Source organism: Polypterus senegalus, chromosome 5 (genome assembly GCF_016835505.1).
Source record: "Polypterus senegalus isolate Bchr_013 chromosome 5, ASM1683550v1, whole genome shotgun sequence".
In the NCBI taxonomy this organism is placed as follows: domain Eukaryota; kingdom Metazoa; phylum Chordata; class Cladistia; order Polypteriformes; family Polypteridae; genus Polypterus; species Polypterus senegalus.
Window position 1 is genome coordinate 79,381,258 of NC_053158.1, and position 22,926 is coordinate 79,404,183.

The 22,926-nt window shown below is 36.8% G+C and overlaps 1 protein-coding gene across 1 annotated transcript in view; it reads right to left on the reverse strand.

Annotated features, from left to right (window-relative positions):
* afg3l2 (AFG3-like AAA ATPase 2) overlaps nucleotides 1–22,926 on the reverse strand; it is a 90,112-nt gene that overhangs the window by 13,595 nt on the left and 53,591 nt on the right. The window contains exons 2-10 of the mRNA XM_039754095.1: nucleotides 18,424–18,524; nucleotides 18,239–18,316; nucleotides 16,782–16,909; nucleotides 14,988–15,140; nucleotides 13,576–13,650; nucleotides 12,684–12,808; nucleotides 1,820–2,093; nucleotides 956–1,093; nucleotides 399–552 (exon numbers count right to left, since the gene is read on the reverse strand). Of these exons, the coding sequence (XP_039610029.1) occupies nucleotides 399–552; nucleotides 956–1,093; nucleotides 1,820–2,093; nucleotides 12,684–12,808; nucleotides 13,576–13,650; nucleotides 14,988–15,140; nucleotides 16,782–16,909; nucleotides 18,239–18,316; nucleotides 18,424–18,524 (1,226 nt within the window). The remainder of the gene's footprint in view (nucleotides 1–398; nucleotides 553–955; nucleotides 1,094–1,819; nucleotides 2,094–12,683; nucleotides 12,809–13,575; nucleotides 13,651–14,987; nucleotides 15,141–16,781; nucleotides 16,910–18,238; nucleotides 18,317–18,423; nucleotides 18,525–22,926) is intronic.

The following is a 22,926-nucleotide window of genomic DNA, read 5'->3' on the forward strand; positions in this document are numbered from 1 at the left end:
GCTTGCCTCTGGCATATTAAAATTAGCAGCAAACAACTTTATCTTCAGACTGTAATAATGTTAACTGAGAGCATATGAAAATGAACCTTTGTAAGAAGAGAAAACCATCTTCCATGCAGTTTGTTAAAATGTTCCAATGAAAACATGGATTGACAATCCCCTTTCTGCTTGTTCACTCCTGTAAGTCATGCCACAATAAAATGTTTCCAAAACAACAGCATTATGTATTCTATTTTTTGCCGGACCAGTAAGACAGCAAATAAACTTTCCAGGTAAAAAAATAAGAAGGAAATGAGTTCCCAAGTAATTATTATTAAGGCATCATTTTCATTTTATTTTTAATGAAGACAATTAGATGGATTCATTTGTTAGATATTTCAGGGGAATTTGTTTCTTACCATCCATTTCTACCAGCAGTTGGTTTAAAGTGTTCTCTTGTTCACTCTGTCCTCCAAAATTCCCACGACCTCGTTTTCTCCCTACAGCATCAATTTCATCAATAAAAAGAATGCAAGGAGCATTTTTACGGGCCATGGCAAACAAGTCACGGACCTGGAAGTATAAAATATTAGTTAAAATGAAAAAATAATAAAATTAATCTGGTACAGCAAGACATGGCAACAGACACCCGTATATAAATGAATGGTAAGAATTTTAACATACCAAATATTTACTGGAAAAATATAAATAGCAATGAAATGTTTAATGTTGTTCATTTAATCTAGATCTAATGCTAAAGACTTTATTACTCTAAATGATCATCAATGAGGTTAGAAACTGAGCAAAACTCAAAATCACTTCATGACCTAGACATTTTTAAATTGACCTGCACATTTCAAGAGTTCTCTATTACTCTCACAAACACAATGCCGATTATATCAACTTTTGTTAAAAAGGAATGCCTTAAGCTTGTAATAAGCATCAGAAATGTTATGACTGAAAAAGTTCTCATTACCCGAGCTGGACCAACTCCAACAAACATCTCAAGGAATTCAGATCCATTTACTGTGATGAATGGAACATTGGCTTCTCCTGCAGTGGCTTTAGCCAACAAAGTTTTTCCAGTCCCCGGAGGTCCAGTAAGAATAGCACCCTATAAGGGGGATCTTTTTAAATATAGGTTTTACTAATAAGTGTGGTTTGCAAGCACAAAGATTCAGAAAGTGTCCAGCTATGGATTTATAATAATAAAAAATTAAGACCAACATTACACATGATAAATGAAAAAGAACATAACTTGCAGAAAAATAACAAGCAGCTTAATTTATTTAAAAAATAAACATGCAAATGTAGTAGAACATGAAAGGATGAAAGCGTGACTTTCTTGAGCTTTAACATGTTGTCCTGCATTCTATACTATACAATTTTATTTTTTTAAACAATAAAGATTGAACTGTGGTGTCATTCTTCCTAACACTGCACATGATGACAAACATGTTAAAGCTAAACTGACAGAAAATGGTAACTTTAAAGTAGCAAAAGCAAAAAATAAAACATTGAAAGTATTCTGACTAAATGCACATTATACAAAACAATAATTAGTTAATACAAGCAAATGTTGCAGTGTGTATGAAATATTATGTTTATAAAATAGGTTTAACATATTTTTTTTATAAAATGAGAAGTACTTGTTGAACATTCTATTAAAATCCATTTTATAATTAAGCAGCAAATCTGATGAAGAAATTTTCCATTCTAAACTGGGGAAGATATTTTAGGAAGACAAGTATTGTACATCTGTCAAATTACTAAAAACAGTTATAAAAAACTAAACTAGAGCAGGAAAAAAGTGTTAGCTATTACTAACTGTCTGTCTTACCTTTGGGATTTTGGCTCCCAAATCCTGATATTGTTTGGGATTTTTGAGAAAATTTACAAATTCCATAATTTCCAATTTGGCCTCTTCACATCCTGCAACATCTTTGAACTTTACATCAATCTCATCTCGCAGTACTTTGGCAGTTGTTTCCCCAACACTGAAGAGACCTCCCATTCCACGGCCTGAACGTCCACCACCCATAGGACCCCTCCGTAGAGTGTATAGGAGGAAGCCAATTATTAATGCAGTTGGAAACAGGCTCAAAAGAAAGGAGCTATAAAAATGCATAAAAGAAAATTAGAATATGGATTGACAAATATGAAATATATTCCAATAGTGATTTATTAAATGAGAAATGTAAAAAATGTATTTACTAAAACACTTCACAAATGAAAAATTAAGGAAGCTGCTTTCAACCCTTGAAGAGTTTGGTACAAAAATCTAACTAAAAGTTGTTAGTTAGATTCTAGATACTACATTATTAAACTAGCAATACACTTAGGATTTACATAAATAACTTTACACACCTGTTCATTTTATCAACATTTTGTAAATGACCAGCTTAATTAGGCCGGCTATATCAAAGTGTATAATATGAATTATTTACCGTTCAAAAAATATTTTTCCATAGGTTTTACCCTACATCTCAGTGTGTTTCTTGTAGTGGTTTAGGGAATCAATACTTTTTCCTCTTACATGCACTTTTCCACGGTTTATTTGTTATATACTTTGAAGGAAGATCCCAATAATCTTTTTTAATTTTTATTTCAATTAAGAGCCCCTGACATAAGGCATGAGACTTTGGTGATGTGAGGTGTTTGCATATTGATTCACAAGCATGTTAACAATATGGAGTTTTTCTTGAATACGCTAAACATTTGACTAACAATATATCTCACATTAACGCATGTAAAAATGTTTTCTCACACAATTAATAGCCTTTCCATTTTATCAAATAAAGTCTGGAAGCAAAATAAGCTAAATTACTTTTTAAATTTCTTCTGAGAAATATTTGTGTGCTATTGAAAATAACTAAATAAACTGAAATGAATTAGATAACAAATTTCTTACTGATAACTGGAACATTGCTGGTTAAAACCTATTTCAGCCAAGTGAAACTTAAAATGATATTCATCTTAAAATAGATGTGACCAGGATTTAAATATTATACCAGTGGCACTAAAGCATAGTTTATACAAGCAAGGAAAGCAGCTGGTATGAAAGTCTGATCAATGAGGCTTTCCATTTCCAGTAATGACGAAGTGCCACCTAGTGGCTAAAGTTTTCAAAGAAAAGAAAAATTGAACATTTGAAAAGCAATGATTTTTTGGATTTCAGTTCTTCCCATAGCTCATAATAAGACCAGTAATGTCACTGGTCCACTCTTTCAGGATGATTTACACAAAAATGGCTGCTTTTAAAACTCCCAGATGAAGGAACATTATTGGTATTATAAGAATAAAAAGCAAAAAAAATGAATGTTACCCTTTAACTAGTATTTGTGTGTATCTTGTCAAAATTAACAATTGCCGTACAAGATAACATAACATAGGAACTCACTCTAATATATCTTTCACCTAATCAGCCCAAAAATTTTTTATTTAAACATTTAGAATAGTTAGTCCTTAGCTAGCCACATGCTAATAAATTTATTTATTCAAATTACAAATAATAAATTTATACTATTTATTACTTTTTCTGCTTCTGCAATTAATTCATCATTAAACTTTTCAAGCAACCACATTGCACTGAAAAGTAAAAATAATACTATTAATAGTGAAAATTAAAGATTTAAGTGTATAATAATTTACTGTGGAAAGCTAAAAACAGTGTCTTTGAGGCAAACATTTGCATAAAAACTGAATGCTGGCAATAAGACGACTAGTTAATTGTAAGTCAGAAACCAGTACCAGTAAGCTCTGGAGTGGAACACCAAAATATGAAAGAGATAAAAATCAAAAGAACAAAATAACTGTAAAACAGTTTTCTTTATTACAAATTAAACCACCCTATTAACCCCAGCTGAATTCAGGATGTCATCTCCCGTATCATCTGAATTGGGGGAAAACAAAATATATTTGCCAGAATCTTAAAACAAAATAAAACATTAATAAGTGATTTGCCATTTAGAAATATGAAAGGACGTGACAAGTATGTATAGTATACTGTATACAGTGCATCCGGAAAGTATTCACAGTGCATCACTTTTTCTACATTTTTTTATTTTACAGCCTTATTCCAAATTCATTTTTTTCCTCAGAATTCTACACACAACACCCCATAATGACAACGTGAAAAAAGTTTACTTGAGATTTTTGCAAATTTATTAAAAATAAAAAAACTGAGAAAGCACATGTACATAAGTATTCACAGCCTTCGCCATGAAGCTCAAAATTGAGCTCAGGTGCATCCTGTTTCCCCTGATCATCCTTGAGATGTTTCTGCAGCTTAATTAAAGTCCACCTGTGGTAAATTCAGTTGATTGGACATGATTTGGAAAGGCACACACCTGTCTATATAAGGTCCCACAGTTGACAGTTCATGTCAGAGCACAAACCAAGCATGAAGTCAAAGGAATTGTCTGCAGACCTCCGAGACAGAGTTGTCTCGAGGCACAAATCTGGGGAAGGTTACAGAAAAATTTCTGCTGCTTTGAAGGTCCCAATGAGCACAGTGGCCTCCATCATCCATAAGTTGAAGACATTCGAAACCACCAGGACTCTTCCTAGAGCTGGCCAGCCATCTAAACTGAGCAATCGGAGGAGAAGGGTCTTAGTCAGGGAGGTGACCAAGAACCCGATGGTCACTTTCCCAGAACTCCAGAGGTACTCTGTGGAGAGAGGAGAACCTTCCAGAAGGACAACCATCTCTGCAGCAAAACACCAATCAGGCCTGTATCGTAGCGTGGCCAGACAGAAGCCACTCCTTAGTAAAAGGCACATGGTAGCCCACCTGGAGTTTGCCAAAAGGCACCTAAAGGACTCTCAGACCATGAGAAACAAAATTCTCTGGTCTGATGAGACAAAGACTGATCTCTTTGGTGTGAATGCCAGGCATCACGTTTGGAGGAAACCAGGCACCGCTCATCACCAGGTCAATACCATCCCTACAGTGAAGCATGGTGGTGGCAGCATCATGCTGTGGGGATGTTTTTCAGTGGCAGGTACTGGGAGACTAGTCACGATAAAGGGAAAAATGACTGCAGCAATGTACAGAGACATCCTGGATGAAAACCTGCTCCAGAGCGCTCTTGACCTCAGACTGGGGCGACGGTTCATCTTTCAGCAGGACAACGACCCTAAGCACACAGCCAAGATATCAAAGGAGTGGCTTCAGGACAACTCTGTGAATGTCCTTGAGTGGCCCAGCCAGAGCCCAGACTTGAATCAGATTGAACATCTCTGGACAGATCTTAAAATGGCTGTGCACCGACACTTCCATCCAACCTAATGGAGCTTGAGAGGTGCTGCAAAGAGGAATGGCCAAAACTGGCCAAGGATAGATGTGCCAAGCTTGTGGCATCATATTCAAAAAGACTTGAGGCTGTAATTGCTGGTAAAGGTGCATCGATAAAGTATTGAGCAAAGGCTGTGAATACTTACAGTGGTGTGAAAAACTATTTGCCCCCTTCCTGATTTCTTACTCTTTTGCATGTTTGTCACACAAAATGTTTCTGATCATCAAACACATTTAACCATTAGTCAAATATAACACAAGTAAACACAAAAGCAGTTTTTAAATGATGGTTTTATTATTTAGGGAGAAAAAAAAAATCCAAACCTACATGGCCCTGTGTGAAAAAGTAATTGCCCCCTGAACCTAATAACTGGTTGGGGCACCCTTAGCAGCAATAACTGCAATCAAGCGTTTGCGATAACTTGCAATGAGTCTTTTACAGTGCTCTGGAGGAATTTTGGCCCACTCATCTTTGCAGAATTGTTGTAATTCAGCTTTATTTGAGGGTTTTCTAGCATGAACCGCCTTTTTAAGGTCATGCCATAGCATCTCAATTGGATTCAGGTCAGGACTTTGACTAGGCCACTCCAAAGTCTTCATTTTGTTTTTCTTCAGCCATTCAGAGGTGGATTTGCTGGTGTGTTTTGGGTCATTGTCCTGTTGCAGCACCCAAGATCGCTTCAGCTTGAGTTGACGAACAGATGGCCGGACATTCTCCTTCAGGATTTTTGGTAGACAGTAGAATTCATGGTTCCATCTATCACAGCAAGCCTTCCAGGTCCTGAAGCAGCAAAACAACCCCAGACCATCACACTACCACCACCATATTTTACTGTTGGTATGATGTTCTTTTTCTGAAATCCTGTGTTCCTTTTACGCCAGATGTAATGGGACATTTGCCTTCCAAAAGTTCAACTTTTGTCTCATCAGTCCACAAGGTATTTTCCCAAAAGTCTTGGCAATCATTGAGATGTTTCTTAGCAAAATTGAGACGAGCCCTAATGTTCTTTTTGCTTAACAGTGGTTTGCGTCTTGGAAATCTGCCATGCAGGCCGTTTTGCCCAGTCTCTTTCTTATGGTGGAGTCGTGAACACTGACCTTAATTGAGGCAAGTGAGGCCTGCAGTTCTTTAGACGTTGTCCTGGGGTCTTTGTGACCTCTCGGATGAGTCGTCTCTGCGCTCTTGGGGTAATTTTGGTTGGCCAGCCACTCCTGGGAAGGTTCACCACTGTTCCATGTTTTTGCCATTTGTGGATAATGGCTCTCACTGTGGTTCGCTGGAGTCCCAAAGCTTTAGAAATGGCTTTATAACCTTTACCAGACTGATAGATCTCAATTACTTCTGTTCTCATTTGTTCCTAAATTTCTTTGGATCTTGGCATGATGTCTAGCTTTTGAGGTGCTTTTGGTCTACTTCTCTGTGTCAGGCAGCTCCTATTTAAGTGATTTCTTGATTGAAACAGGTGTGGCAGTAATCAGGCCTGGGGTTGGCTACGGAAATTGAACTCAGGTGTGATACACCACAGTTAGGTTATTTTTTAACTAAGGGGGCAATTACTTTTTCACACAGGGCCATGTAGGTTTGGATTTTTTCTCCCTAAATAATAAAAACCATCATTTAAAAACTGCATTTTGTGTTTACTTGTGTTATATTTGACTAATGGTTAAATGTGTTTGATGATCAGAAACATTTTGTGTGACAAACATACAAATGAATAAGAAATCAGGAAGGGGGCAAATAGTTTTTCACAGAACTGTATGCACATGTGATTTCTCAGTTTTTTTATTTTTAATAAATTTGCAAAAACCTCAAGTAAACTTTTTTCATGTTGCCATTATGGGGTGCTGTCTGTAGAATTCTGAGGAAAAAAATTTATTTAATCCATTTTGGAATAAGGCTGTAACATAACAAAATGTGGAAAAAGTGATGCACTGTGAATACTTTCCGGATGCACTGTAAATTAAATGTATTAAATAGAAACCAATATAACAGACATTTATCTATTAAGAATAAGAAAGTATTAAGGAACAAACAGACCATTAATTAACATCCAACAATTTTATTCAAGTATAGGGTCACAGAGAATTAAAGCCAGTTCTGGCAGCAATGTAGACAAATCTCTGCCCTCATCCTTAATAAATAGGCCTTATCACAGATTTGTTACCCAACTAGGCCAGACATTTTTTTTTACTGAGTAACAGAAAAGGAATGTAAAGCCAGGATATTACTGATAACACAGGTATAGCACAATCTGGACTAAAATAATAATAATATGAAAAAAAAATGAAGCCAGTGGCTTAACTAAATGTGGTACTAAAGATGTATAATTAAAACAACAAAAAAGTATGATATTTTTGTCATTTAATTTAAAAAAATGTACACATGAAACACGCTATATTACCAAAAGTATTGGGACACCCTTCCAAATCATTGAATTGAGGTGTTCTAATCACTTCCATGGCCACATGTATATAAAATCAAGCACCTAGGCATGCAGACTGCTTCTACAAACATTTGTGTAAGAATGGGTTGCCTTCAGGAGCTCAGAGAATTCAAGAGTGGTACCGTGATAGGATGCCACTTGCGCAATAAGTCCATAAGTGAAATATCCTCTCTACTAAATATTTTATGGTCAACTGTTAGTGGTAGTATAACAAAGTGGAAACAATCCGAACAGCAGCAACTCAGCCACGAAGTGGTAGGCTACGTAAAATCACAGAGCAGGGACAGCGCATGCTGAGGTGCACAGTGTGCAGAAGTGACCGACTTTCTGCAGAGTCAATTGCTGCAGACCTCTACAAGCTCAAGAACGGTGCTTAGAGAGCTTCATAGAATGGGTTTCTATGGCCGATCAGCTGCATCCAAGCCTTACAACACCACGTACAATGCAAAGCGTCTGATGCAGTAATGTAAAGCACACTGCCACTGGACTCTAGAGCAGTGAAGATGTGTCCACTGGAAAGAGAAAAAAATCACACTTTTCTGTCTGGCAATCCGATGGAGGAGTCTGGGTTTGGTGGTTGCCAGGAGAACAGTACTTGCCTGGCTGCTCTGGGCCAAGTGTAAAGTTTGGTGGAGGGGGGTTATGGTGTGTGGTTTTTTTTCAGAGGTTGGGCTTGGCTCCTTAGTTCCAGTAAAAGGAAGAATGCTAGTCATGCAAATTGACCCCACATAGTTGTGAGAAATGATGAAGTATAAGAAGATGATCATAGCTGGGATAGAATGATCACCTACTAGTGTGTTAGTATTTGGATGGTAACAGGAAAATACAGTTCACAAAAAAAAAAACCTATGGAAAGTCACGAGACCACACAGAAGGGTGGGATTCAAAGTGCTACAAAATGCAATCAATTCACCTTAATGTACGGAGACTTGCCAAACAAATGATGTATAACAATCTCATTACTCAAACCCGGGTAAAATGTAACTGAATATATTATTTCTACCAAATATTAAACATGGGAAGCAGTTAGTACAGTTATTGGATTTGCGCCAGTTGAGTCACAATTTTTACTAAGATTATTTACACAGTTTACTAAATGCTTAGGGGCAGCAATTACATCCATTATCTTTACTTACTTAATTCTAATATAAATTTGTGAGGAATCAGAGAAAGGAGCAGAAGGTATAAAACTGTATTATGTATGCTAAACCACAGCAGAATACTAGTGTAGCAAACCCCAAAATAGTTTATGGTAAGAAGATTCACCACTGACACAACTCCCAACAATACCTAACACAGTCCAGTTTATGTTATTGGGCAGTTCAATAAAAAAACTCATCATTGGCCTTAAATTTCAAACTTCATTGCTGAAATATCAATAAACAAACATAACAAGGAATACCAGTGAAACACAAAATAGAAACAACAGGAAAGCAATAAGAAATGTGAATATTAAGAGACATCTTACAATCCTTCTGAATCGTGTGCGATTGCCTCTTGCAGCCACAAACCACTGTATGACAACTTCTGTGCACAATCCCAATGAACCTCTGTGGAACGTTCTCCTATTCTTGTGGAAGTTCCAGACAAGGTTGTTAGCCACTGGATAGGCAGAAAGTCACACAATCCATGGCATCTAAAAGGTGTTCTATTGAGTTATGGTCAGGAGAAAGGGCAGGCCAAGGCAGCACCTGCACACCAATATTAATCCCTCAAGAAAATTGTGACCACAAAAACTGTGTGTGTGGCACTGACCTGTTCTAGTGGAAGGAGGTGTCAAGGAGGTGTGAGTAAAGGTCTTCTAACAGGTCACACTCCTCCAAGGCCAGTAGCATAGAGCCTATACCTCATTTTTGAAGGAATTCTGTGTGCCACAAGTTTCAGCAGCAGCACAGGCAGCAGATTTGAAATGATTTCTCAGATTGCCTAGTCTAATATGCAGATATTGCTGGTCACTTTAGGGTGACCACACCTTAGATTGTCATCTGTGATCTTCCAGTCTGCCGAGACCTTGTGGGAGACGGGACATAATACAATGGTTTAATTCAAGGATGTCTGACAACGATGGCATAAGACATGCCATGCTTATGGCCCTATTCCCTAGATTTTGGTGACATTCAAGGCATTATGGAATGCTTACAAGACTGACTAAATCAAACTGCTTTGAATCAAGTCCATTTAGTTCTGCCACTTAAGGAAAGACTAAGAGTGAGTAAGAATAGTCTGTTGATTTCAGATTTTGTAACAGTAAGATGTTTGGGGGTTAGGGAAAAACTAAAGATTATAACAGGTCAAACTGATGAAAAGAGCATTTTCAGCATTCTTGGGGTGCCAAAACCAGTCCACACAATGTAGTGTTGTAATGGCCAGTTATGTGGAAAGCTCTAAAATGAGAGGTACATATGAGCTTAAATGCAGATTACTACTTTGAATACCTATACAACACATCAGGTCATGACGTTAGTGTGTAGTATGATATACAGGACCATTATCTTTTGATTGAGGTGCTGGACCAAAAATTAAACTGCTCTAGACTCAATCCCAATTGTCAGCTCAATGTGCAACATTAAACAAGTAATTTATCCTGCCAGTGGAACAAATTATACAAAGCATTCTCTTTGAATCAACTATACTGTGAATATAAGTATTTAGGATGGTATTCAGACATGAATGGTACATATAAAATAAAAATGTTTTAAAACTTGGCAAGTGTGTTTCTGAATTTCAGGCAGCTTATGTGGATTGCTTAAATATACTTTCTGTTCTTCACATGCAGAAAAACAATATATATATATATATATATATATATATATATATATATATATATATATATACATACACATACATACACACATACATACATATATATATATATATATACATATACACATACATATACATACATACATATATATATATATACACACACACACATATAGATATGTAAATATATACATACACACACATATATATATATACATACATACATACATTGGGGTGCAAGCAACTGTTGCTGGGGGTGACAGAATCCATCAAGGAAGAAAAATGAAAAACATTATTTGTACAAAATCTTAATTTATTTATCCATTCCTAAATAATTAAATGGGCAGGCTATTTCGTATCAGTGCAAAACGCTGTTTGTTAAAACGGATGACTCCCACTCTTATGTGCAAGTCTGCATGGATATTATGAACTATCGTATTTGTTCAAGTTCTATTTAACTTTTAAATAGAAGTAATTTTTATTTAGTCGACAGAAATATCTTTGGTAGGAATGTAAGTTAAATGTAGGCATCATTGCATAAATTTTTCTTCATCATACAAATGTAAAGAGTAAATTCGCCTTACATTCCAACCAAAGATATTTGTGTCGACTAAATAGAACTTGAAAAGATATATTTTTTCGAATGTGATCGCAATTCAGATCGAGTTGACGCCACCGGCGATCGAGCCAGCGTGCTATTGTGGTTTCGCCTGCGTGCCTCAATAAGTCACCCTCCCCTCGCTCTTACTTTTTTACCGTTCATCTAATGAATACACCGAGTATGGCTTTACCAAAATAATCATTGATGGCGAATAACGTATCCATTATTCATAAAGCTTCAATTGGTGATCTGTCTTTCTGCGTTAACTGCATATTTTTTCATATGTCTCAAACCAAGGGGATGCAAGGGTAAAATGAATCAGGAAGCGCATGTACATACTCACTGCACCCCCTCTCGGGAATCGAACCTCGGACGTCGGCGCTAGAGACGAAGCCTCTACCATTGCGCCACGGCGTGTGGTTTGTCTATTTGAGAGTATGTAGATCGGGGTATATATATACATATATTTTTTCTCCAGCCGTCTGGAGTTTTTTTTTGTTTATTCTGTCCCCCCTGGCCACTGAACCTTACTCTTATTCGATGTTAATTAATGTTGATTTATTTTGTTTTCTTATTGTGTCTTTTATTCTTCTATTCTTTATTATGTAAAGCACTTTGAGCTACTGTTTGTATGAAAATGTGCTATATAAATAAATGTTGTTGTTGTATACTATTCGCAGCGGAGAAGTAGTGTGTTAAAGAAGTTATGAAAAAGAAAAGGGAACATTTTAAAAATAACGTAACATGATTGTCAATATACAGTAATTGTTTTGTGAGTGTTGCTGTCATTAAGGATTTGATTATCATTATTTCTTTCAATCAGGTTCGTATTTGTAGGATGTGTTGTGTTCAAGTTACATTCCGTGTTGCTGCTGACGGACGGCCTTATATGGGCAGGCACTAAATTACATCGCATCGAGCAGAAGTCTATTATAGTATATGGACGAAAAAATAGGTTCCAGTTATGACCATTACGCGTAGAATTTCGAAATGAAACCTGCCCAACTTCTGTAAGTAAGCTGTAAGGAATGAGCCTGCCAAATTTCAGCCTCCTACCTACACGGGAAGTTGGAGAATTAGTGATGAGTCAGTGAGTGAGTGAGTGAGTCAGTGAGGGCTTTGCCTTTTATTAGTATAGATCAACTCTCGGCAGCACGGCGGCCATGCGGCGCATGCGTATCGGCGCCGTTCCCATTCCCTACCACCTTCGTGGTCACTTCCCCTCCCTCTTCATATCTTTAATCATTTTTGAGGCAGATTGAATACTTAAGTGTCAGCTTAAGACAAAAAATAAGAAAAACGTACTAAGTAATTGCAACACAGAAACTAACTTAATAAGTTTTAACATGAAAAGATGCCACCGAAAGAAGAGAAGCAGCGGGCCGCTAGGGTGAAGAAAAGAAGAGCTGCTCAGGAAGCAGCACGCGCATCAACATCTCAGCAAACGAATACTAAACGTACAGAGAAAAGAGTATGAAAACTAGGAATGCTCAAGTCAAGTGTATTCACTGCACTTTATCGTGCAGTATGCCGTTTCTGGTAGTTTATATTTGAAGGTTAAACAAAAGTATGATGATATATTATAATCTATGACTCTTACCCATCACTCTCTGCAGAGTACACCACAGGCAGCTTGTTTTCTCCTTCAATGCCAAGTTCTAGCTGAGCAGTTTCTAGGTTTCTTTCAAATGTATCCACACTTCCAATATTAAACCACACATATTGCTAAAAGGTACAAAAAAAAAAAAAATACAGTCAAACAAGATGAAATGAAAAAAATAAAAGCTTATTCTAATTTTAGAATTAAATAAATAAGCACATCATAATGTGGAGATACTGTATCTGTACTCTACTATTATCAGTCTATTACTTGAACTTTATAAACATTTGGTTTTGTACTATTCAACATTATATCACAATTTATTAAATACCACTCTCAGTTCAGGCCTGCTCACAAAGCTTTGCTTTTTTTTTTAAAAACAATCTTTTACCGATTTTAAAAGTAAAAAAAAATATCAAAAGTCTGAAAGGGAAAAACAAAATTGCCAGAACTAAAGTGTGATTATAAGGTCTGCAAGTAAGAATTTTATTGTACTCTGTATACATGACAATAATGACCCTATAATCCTATACATCATGTGAGGTGAGACGGACCTTTCTGGCTAACCGTGGCTATATGAAGTACTTGCCTTTTTATAGAACCAGAACACATCAATGCAAAACAAACAAAAGAGCTACTTTGAGGCGGCTAAATTACTTTTATTAATCACCATTTCAAAAATAAAAAATTACCCGTTAAATCTTTCAAAATATCATTTACAGCACATGATTCATCTTCTTAATTTGAGAGCAGGTGCTTTAAAATTATATTAGTGATTAAACAATTTTTAGCCACACTCCATTCTAAGCACTGTCCTGGGACTCATCTTGAGAAGGAGTAACAGAATAAAAGATTTTTTTCATTAAAAACAAAGTATTTAATAGTACCTCACCCCATCAACAGGTAACTTTCCAGGAGAAAATATTACTCTGACATATCGCTTATTCACCACTTCTAATCTGTCAACCTGTTTATTTAAATTTAAAAAAAAAAAAAGTAAGAACACACAAAAAATCTTAAAATTAGAAAATATGCTCCTTAAGTTTAAAAATGCCCTTATACAAAATGAAAAGGATAACTACAGCAATAAAGTATTTGTAATCACATAATTAATACAATACAGTTACTGAACTTGTTAAATAATTGGAATACACATTAAGTTCAACTTGAATATTCAGTTATCAGCTTCATTTACAAAAAGCAAACCGTCTGTGATCACAGCTTACTTTTGTTTTTATTATTTTTAAGATCAAATATTACAAGACATGAATATTTTGTGGTAAGCAGGTACTATTGTTCACTTTTACATTATGGTTTTTGGGATTTTCAAGTGTCAGCATACACAGTGTACTGCCTCAGGACTGATCTTATAGTCTGGCAAAACCCAGTATCTCATAAAATGTGTTCAAAGAGAAAGAATACAAAATTATGTTCCATGTTCTGTAATTAGGTTAGTGCTTAATAATTTCACTGATGAATGATTGCTGGAGTAATTTTTTGGGTGATGTTACACTAAGTAAATACTGTACATTTCACAATATATTATATTAACATGGAAAGATTCACATGACACTCCTCTTTAATTTATGAGCGGTCAGGGAATTATTTTTGTTCTTTTAAAATATAATTTTGAAGCATTTAGGGTAATTATATATATTAAAATACATATTTACAAAATTTGACCAGATACTGTATATGCATACTTGTTTCTTTTCTTTTCATCACAAAAATGTCAATATCAGTTTAAAAATTAAACAAGGTTTGAAAATGAATTATCACTAGATTGGGAATGCAAAAGGAATCTAGTTCTTGGTGTCTGTTTCACACCTTGTAACAAAAAATCATCAAGTAATATAAAGCAACACACAATTTATTCTCTCAATTGGCTCCTAAAGCTCTCAAGTTAACCAATCAAGCAAAAAGAAAATAAAGAAGTCCTTCTTTGTTGGAGGCATCAGGCAATCTAAAGCTCTTTTTACATGAAAGCTTCAAACAGGAGTTTATTAGAGAAAACAGTTCATTTAGGAAGGAGGCTATATAGTACTTTAGCAACTCAAGTGTACATGTGGGCTAAACCTGTTGTTTGTTGATGCTTCTCTTTCATCATGTTGTTTAATCAAAGAAATATATTTAAGAGTCTAATGTGGTAGGATCTAGTGACCATGAGTGTATGAAGACTGGTACTATGGAGATATGCCAAACAAGGATACACCTAACCATTAAATATCTTAAGGATAACCTTTTTCTTGCCTTAAGGACTATTTAACAATAAAATGTTTAATCTTATAAACTTTCAATACTTACAATTCCTTTAGAAAGATAATTATTGACAAAGTCTTTCCATGTCACTTCTCTTCCAGCATTTCGGAAAAAAAAATAGTAAGCTATAAATACCCAAAATGCAGCACTGCTAAAAAAAAACAGACGAAACTCCTTGTCATCCCAAGGAATATCCCCCTGACACAAAAAAGAGAAAGAATAAAGAAAAATAAAATGATCACATAATGAATCAAGAGTAAACTGAAAGAAAAATAAAATGATTACATAATGAAATCTAGAGTAAACTGAATAATGAAGTCCTTGCTAGGCTTAATGCAAAACTACATATTACTGTAAAAACTGGGTTTAGGTACAGGTCAGAATTAAATATAGATAACGTCTGAATGGCACAACCAATCTATAACCAACATTTTGACAAAATATAAAATGACACAAAAAATACATGCAATAGATATGTATTTTAAATAATGTTCTAATTTAAGCCAAAAGTAACCTGTTTCAGTATTTTAGTAATGCCTACCTGCTTGAAGGATGTTATTGATTTATGTTAGTTAAAATTATCCATTGACTTGGTCATGATTACTACATTCGAATCATTTCTACTATCTTAAAATATATACTATACAGAAAATATATGCTGTTCATTTAAAAAATGTATATAACTTATGTTAGATCAATGTGAGTCAAATTGTGTTCACTTGTGTCATTTTATGTGGATTGCGCAGAATGGAACAATGCACCCTTGAACACAAGTGTACAGGAACCAAACTGTGGCTGCTGTTAACACTCCGTGGTCTAGGATCTCTGGACGCACAAACCTCTCATCCTTCCCTGGACACCCTAAGTCCAGTTGGTCAGCTTGGCGTGGAGTACATGAAAGGAAGATAAGCAGCCAATGTGGGATATGGCAGTAGACTGTAGAGGCTTTTCTGTTGTTCGCAATACTTTGCCTTATACTAAGACTTGTTGGTTTTAGTTTTCATTTTTATTGTGCATTTTCAAAAAGACAGTTTGGTCTTGGCAGTTGTTGGTAGGGTTGGCACCCTCTGGCAGTCTGGTATTGTGATGGACTGGACTACCTGGCTGGAAACTTGGACCCACCCGCCTCCTTGTTTGGACTGACCCCTGACCAGCAGCGCACCGGTTGCTTGATGAAAATGGTAGGTGGCCATGGCAGTCCTCCTGCGGAAGGCAATATTTTTTGTGGTTTTAAGGACTGCCAATAAATAAATAAATAAATAAAACAGGCTTGATGGACTGAACGGTCTCCCCTTGTTTTTCAAATTTCTTATGTTTCAGTCAAAAGCAAATGAAATGATTTAGTGCACATCACTAATAACTTAAAAATAACGCTTAATCTTTTCTGTATTATCAAATACTGAAGTCAATTTTTGTATTACATCTTGCCTGAAGAAGGGGTCCGAGTTGCCTTGAAAGCTTGCATATTGTAATCTTTCTAGTTAGCCAATTAAAGGTGTCATTTTGCTTAACTTCTCACAGTATTATATTTCAGATTTATTTGTAAACTTTTTTAAACCTGCTGTTTCAAGCTACTGAATTTGTTAAAGTCATCAACAAAATCCATCACAGGGCAAAATTACATCACATCTGAACCCACTTAAATAGTGCAAAATTACACTTAATCGTTTTTTGGGCTGTAAGAAGAGACACAGAAAGAATCCAGATGAACAATGGAAGACTGTAAAATCTCCACACAAGAGCCACCCAGCTTAACCTCAAACAGGCTTCTAAAAACTACAACACAGCAATTCTTTCTTCTGCCTCATTTGTACAACAGCAGTCATATACTTTACTAACCTTTTGTAACCTGGTCCACCAAGAAGAATCATCTTTTCTCCCACCTCTTTTTCCACCGCCTCCACCACTGCCACTGCCTCCATCTCCGCTGTTTCCAGTAGAACGTTGGGCTTTTGAAGGTTTTGCATCTGAGAATAATATAGTTACACATCAGTTATATGCAACATTATGAGCTCATACCTCTATGTAGTCCAATATTGTGAGTACTTTGTTAAAGTGTTTTTGAGTATGTAACACACAAATATTTTGTAATGATTACAATTTTTAAAGACATTTCAAATTCACAGTGGAAATCTGTAGCATAAGATGTACTGCATAAAGCACAGGTAAAACTTTGATCCAACACTTTTTATATAGTGCATAACTGAGTTTCACATGCAGCAAACTAGCCCACTGGATAGTTAAGGCTGCTGCTTTACAACTCCAGAATCCTGTGTTTGAAGTCCAGGCGTCAAAACTGTCTGTGTAAAGTTTGGGCTCTTCCCATACCCGCATGGGATTTTCTCTGGGTACCCCATTTTTCTGTCTAAAAATGTGTGTTACATTAACTGGCACCTTTAATTGGCAAGTTCTGAGCAAGTGTGCCCTGTGATGGACAAATGTCCTGTCCGGGAGTTGGTTCCCACCTAGCAAACAATGCTGCTGGAGTAAGTACAAGATTCTTGTGACCCTGAATTGGATAGTCAGGTTAGAAAATAGATGGATGGATAGATTTACACTGTCCTTTTAGAATTTTTGTAGGAGATGGGAATTTGTGCCTCTATTATCCTTAGAGTAATGGTGCAAGGAACCTCGGACTAATGGTTGACAAATTTACCCAGAGGAAGGTGGGGTGGAAGGTAAATAACAATTCAATTAGCCAGTAAGGCTGCCATAACCGTAAACAAGTCAAGCTGAACTTTGTTCAGAACTCAGACACTGAGAATTTCATTATTAGACAGGCCTGGACTGTTGCTCAAATGGTGCAGTAAAATGTAAAAAGTACAAAAACAGCAGATACAAAGGAAACTTTAAATTAAATATATGTTACAGTACATTAGCAAGGGCTACTGGGAACCTTTCTAAAACATTCTAATAATAAAATAAACTTCTATTTTTTTACCATGGGTACAGTAAATTGCTATACTGTATATGTATCCTTTAGTTTTCACATTAAACTCAACAACATATGCAACATATCTGAACACAGCACTGGATTCTACTCCCAGAATGAGACACATTGAGCAAATATTCAGTAATTACATTTGTTTATTGGTTTCTCTGAGTAACTGTATAAAAATAAAGCTTATGCAGTACTTTTTAGATCACTAGCTGTGGCACTCAACACTTTTGGAAATTATGGAAATTCTGATTTAGGCAAGCTATGATCGAAGATCCCATCTAACTAAAAACATAAACTAAAGTGGTAATATCAATGTAATAATTAATATAATCTTGTACAGAATATGAAAAATTACCTTTAGTTTCATTATTTGTACTTTTTAAGTCATCAGAATTCTTTGTATTTTTGTTATTAGGAAAATACTTCTCAAAGCCTGACACAGGGAAAGAAGAACAAATAAATTAGTAACATGGAGACTGCTTATTCAAAATCAGTTCTTTACAGTACTCATAATGATGTTTAATTAATATTACAGCATACCTTTTGGAGGTCTTGAACACAGACTTCTGTATGTGCTTACCACACTGGCTAAAAAAGTGCCTCTGTCTATTCTCAAAGGGACTGTTAACTTGATCAGAGATCTGAGGCAAAAAAATAAAAATAAATATTTAGCATAAGATACCACATATGACATATTAAATATTTTGGTGTAATCAGGATGACAAATCTACAACCCCCAAATCCATACAGTGCAAATACTTTACTTCTGAATTGCATTGGAAAGTACAAACAAATACAAAACACATATCATACAAAAAAAGATTATGAACCTGCATAAAGTGAATGTATTAAAGTCAATGAAAATGACTTTGTACAGTTTAATATCTCAATAAATACACTACTCAAAAAAGGGAACACTTAATCATTACAGTCAAACACTAAGTCAATTAAGCTTCAGGGATATCAATCTGTCCAGTTAGAAAGCATAAGCGATAGTGAATCAAGTTCACTTGCTTTGGTGAAATGAAAGTGACAACAGAAGCAGGCAACAGAAAGACAACCTCCAAAAAGGGAACGGTTTTGCAGGTGGTGGGCACAGACAATTGCTCTCTCCTTATCCCTCCTGATGTACTCTACTCTAGTTTTGCATTTTGCTTGTGTCCTTGTTACTGCTGGTAGCATGAGGCGGTACCTGCAGCAGATTCAGGCTGTACAGGTAGCCAGGCTCCTGCAGGATGGCATACTCATATATGCCTTTGCAAGGCTTCCTGTGTCTCCCAATGCAGTCTGAAGAGCACAGGGGACATAACAGGAGACGGGCCATTAGAGGAGGAGAGCTGGACAGGGCATTAGATGAGCATCAGCCCAGCAATAGGACCAGTATCTGCTCCTTTGTGCGACTACTGGTGTGCATGATTCTGAACAAACTTTCAGAAATAGACTCCATGAGGGTGGCATTGTCGGCCCAATGCCCTCTAGTGGGAACTGTACTCACAGCCCATCACCGTGCAGCTCAATTGGCATTCACCAGAGAATACACAATTGGCAGCTCCATCATTGGCACCCCATACTCTTCACAGATGATAGCAGACAGACGTAAATGAGTCTGGAAAGAATGTGATGCTAGTTATGCAGCCTGCAACATCATCCAGCATGACCCGTTTGGCAGTGGGTCAGTGATGGTCTGGAAGGCATATCCTTGGAGGGTCACACAGATGCACAGAACTGCATGTGCTTTGTAATTGGTACCATGACTGCTGTTAGGTACCACAAAGGAATCCTAAGAGCCATTGTCAGACCTTACACTGGTGCGGTGGGCCCTGGGTTCTTCCTGGTGCAGGTCAACACCCAGCCTCATGTGGCCAGGCTGTGTAGGCAGTTCCTGGATGATGAAACAAAACCTCTGGGACGTTATGTGTCGGTGCATCAAATGCTGCCAAGTGGCACCACAGACTGTCCATGAGTTCACTCAAGCCCTGATCCATGACACCATCCGCGATGTCATCAGGAGCATGCCTAGACATTGTTGTGAGTGCATACAGGCCTGTGAGGGGCCATACATCCTACTGAGTCACATTATGAATTGCCGTGATGAGATTTTCACAAGTTGGATCTGCCTGTGATTTCAATTTTTGACTTTGATTTTCAGTGTGATGTTAAATTCAGCCCTCAATGGGTTGGTGATTTTAGTTTCCACTGACAGTTGTAACATGATTCTGTTCTCAACAAATTACACAGCACTACTCAGTAAAGATTTTCCACTTGAATATTTTGTTTCAATTTAAGTACTCCCTTAATTTTTTGGAGCAGTGTATAATATTTAAGATATGCAGGTTAAGCTATCTAGTGACTTAAATCTGGCCTTTCTGAGCAAGTGTAGATGTGTATTGTGATGGACTGGACTACCTGTTTTTAAATTCTGGGCAACCAAACTACATATCACAAAGCCCAGCATACTATAAGATTTCTCAGATCTTTCGTCAATACAATACTTTCCTAATCAAAAACAATTTGATAAAAACAAAATATCTAACTATTCATGTATGATCTTAATTTGGGTGTTGTTCTTAAAAGACAATTGCTTATACAACACCAGAACGCTGTAGCTACCATCTAACAAGCACACACATGTACTAAAGAGGAATATAGCAAAACTGTGCAGCAAGTCTATAAAGTAAGCAAAACAGTAGCATTAAATGTAACGCAACTGAGGCAGTGAGGGCAAGAATGACAAAAGTTAATTGTATCCTCTTGTTGCTTACCATAAAATAAGGTAAAAACAAATACTTTATTATGGGTTAAAAAAAATGAAAATAAAAAAAAAGATGAGAGGACAAGGCAAACCATTCCACTACTGCTTTAATACCAATTACAAGTAAAAGTAATCATAATTACAAGAGCATTAAGACAAAAATTAATGCAAAATACCTTTTCAGCATATTAACCTCTTTAGTACTATATATTTTATCTCGAAAAACATGTAAAAAAGTGTTATATTATTTCACCTGAAATCTTCTCTTTCTACTGTAAAACATGTGTAAGTGCCATATGGGATGGACGGGCATCCCGAACAGGAGAGTGGAAGGTTCCTTTCCCAGACGGAAAGCTCCAGGTGGATGGACAGGAGTCCTGGCCGGATGTGTTTTGAGTACCTTTCCTGGCTCTGATAAAATGGAAAGACCAGGAAAGACTGGCTCTCGGGGATGTTTATTCCCCAAAATGGTAGCTGGCAGCCTCCCTCTGGCAGAGCTCCAATTCATACTCCTATGTGGCATTTTGGGAAACGTAGTCTCAGAGAATAACCCTATTGGGGTGTGTGGGTGCTACCAAAGGGAGCTATAAGAAAGGTGCACACCTTAAAGGACGTTCCGCCTGACCTGAAAGTGCTGCCGGACTGCAGTCACTTGACACTGGAAGCACTCCCGGGTCCTGACATAAAATGAGCTGTCTGGTCTCATCCAAGTGAGCTAGAGTCAGATGGAAGATGGACAAAGCTTGCGTGGAGGACAGACAGAATTTATTGTGGAAGAAAGTCTGTTGAATGGTACTGGAGTCTGAGTAAGGTACTGGATTTAAATAAGCCACTTTTATCGAAAACTTTGACTGTGGAACTGCACTGGTGTTCTGGGTTGGAGGAACTGCAGTGCCCTCTATTGTCCACTCATACAAAACACTAAAAGTACAAAGTCAAAAGTGTAGAAACTATAATAATAATACAAATAATAATAATAATACCACCATATACACTGTCAAAATGTGTAATTTCTGTGGTATATCTTGAAGCATGGTGAAATACACAATCCCACGTCACAGTCGGGACAATAGTAACGCTATTACTTGTGGATTTTCTTCCAGATTGATCAGCTTTTGAACAGCACACTGCACATGTATGATTGCCATGAGTGCAACTTTTGGTTCATCAGAATCATTTTCGACTTCACTGTCCGCTTCCATTTTACTGTATGAAGACAGATTCACCATCACTGCTGACGAAAGGCATTTCTTATGAGATGCCATTATGAGACTAGGAGAAGATGTGTCAGCACCGGTACCAGGGTAACACTTGGGCCTGTCGTTTATTCAAGACATGCCTATATATTGCCCAAAAAACACACTTGGGGCTAATGCTGTTGGCACTTTTACAGCCCAAGTAATCCTCAAGTCTAACGCTTACGCGAGACGCGTCTATACGGTTGGCCTAGTGACGCTCAGGACTAATGCTTTTAGTACTGTTTTTAAAGCCTGAGTGATCCTTGGGTCTAACACTAAGGAGGTTAAATGTACAAAATAGCAATGACTGCAGGGTGGGGACAGAATCACAACCAAGTCAGAGAATGTACCAGACTGTATGCAGAGAGCATCCCAATACCACATATATAAAGGTGGTCCTTTGTTTACAGGCAAAACTAATTTTAGGATTGAAAAGGTGAGAAAGCACAGTAACATTACTGCAGACTCTTTAATATACTAGTCAGTCTGCAAGATCTAAGAAATGGTGATGGAGTGCCGAGTCATTTCATGAATGGTACAACTTGAAAACAAAATGTACGCTTATACAGCAGGTAACTCGTTTCAGCTGGCAGGGCTTTCTACCACTGAAAAAAACTGAAATATTCAGCAACTTGTTAATCACATGTGATAGTTTGAATGCTCCTGTCACAAATTTACAAGTATTCGGTTCTAGGAAGTGGGCATTAACCTTTCAAAATCAGAGGGCTATTTATTATAAGCAGATCTTGCCTTATGCAGTCATACAAAGGGCACAAGAGGAATCTCATAAAAAAATAAGATGTTGACCATTAATCAATATGTACTCTGGTCTCCTAACAGGTTTGCTAGAGATTTTGAGAACACTTCTTACTCTCAGCCCAAACACTGCAGACTGTGAGCATTTATTATTATTATTATTTTCAGGCCTAAATCTGGATTGAAAATAAATCTCATCTTTACTAACACAAGGACCTGTTCAATGCTCCAAGCATGACACATTTCAATGCAGGTGTATTCATAGATCAGTGGCTGTTGTCAACTAAAGATGTATGA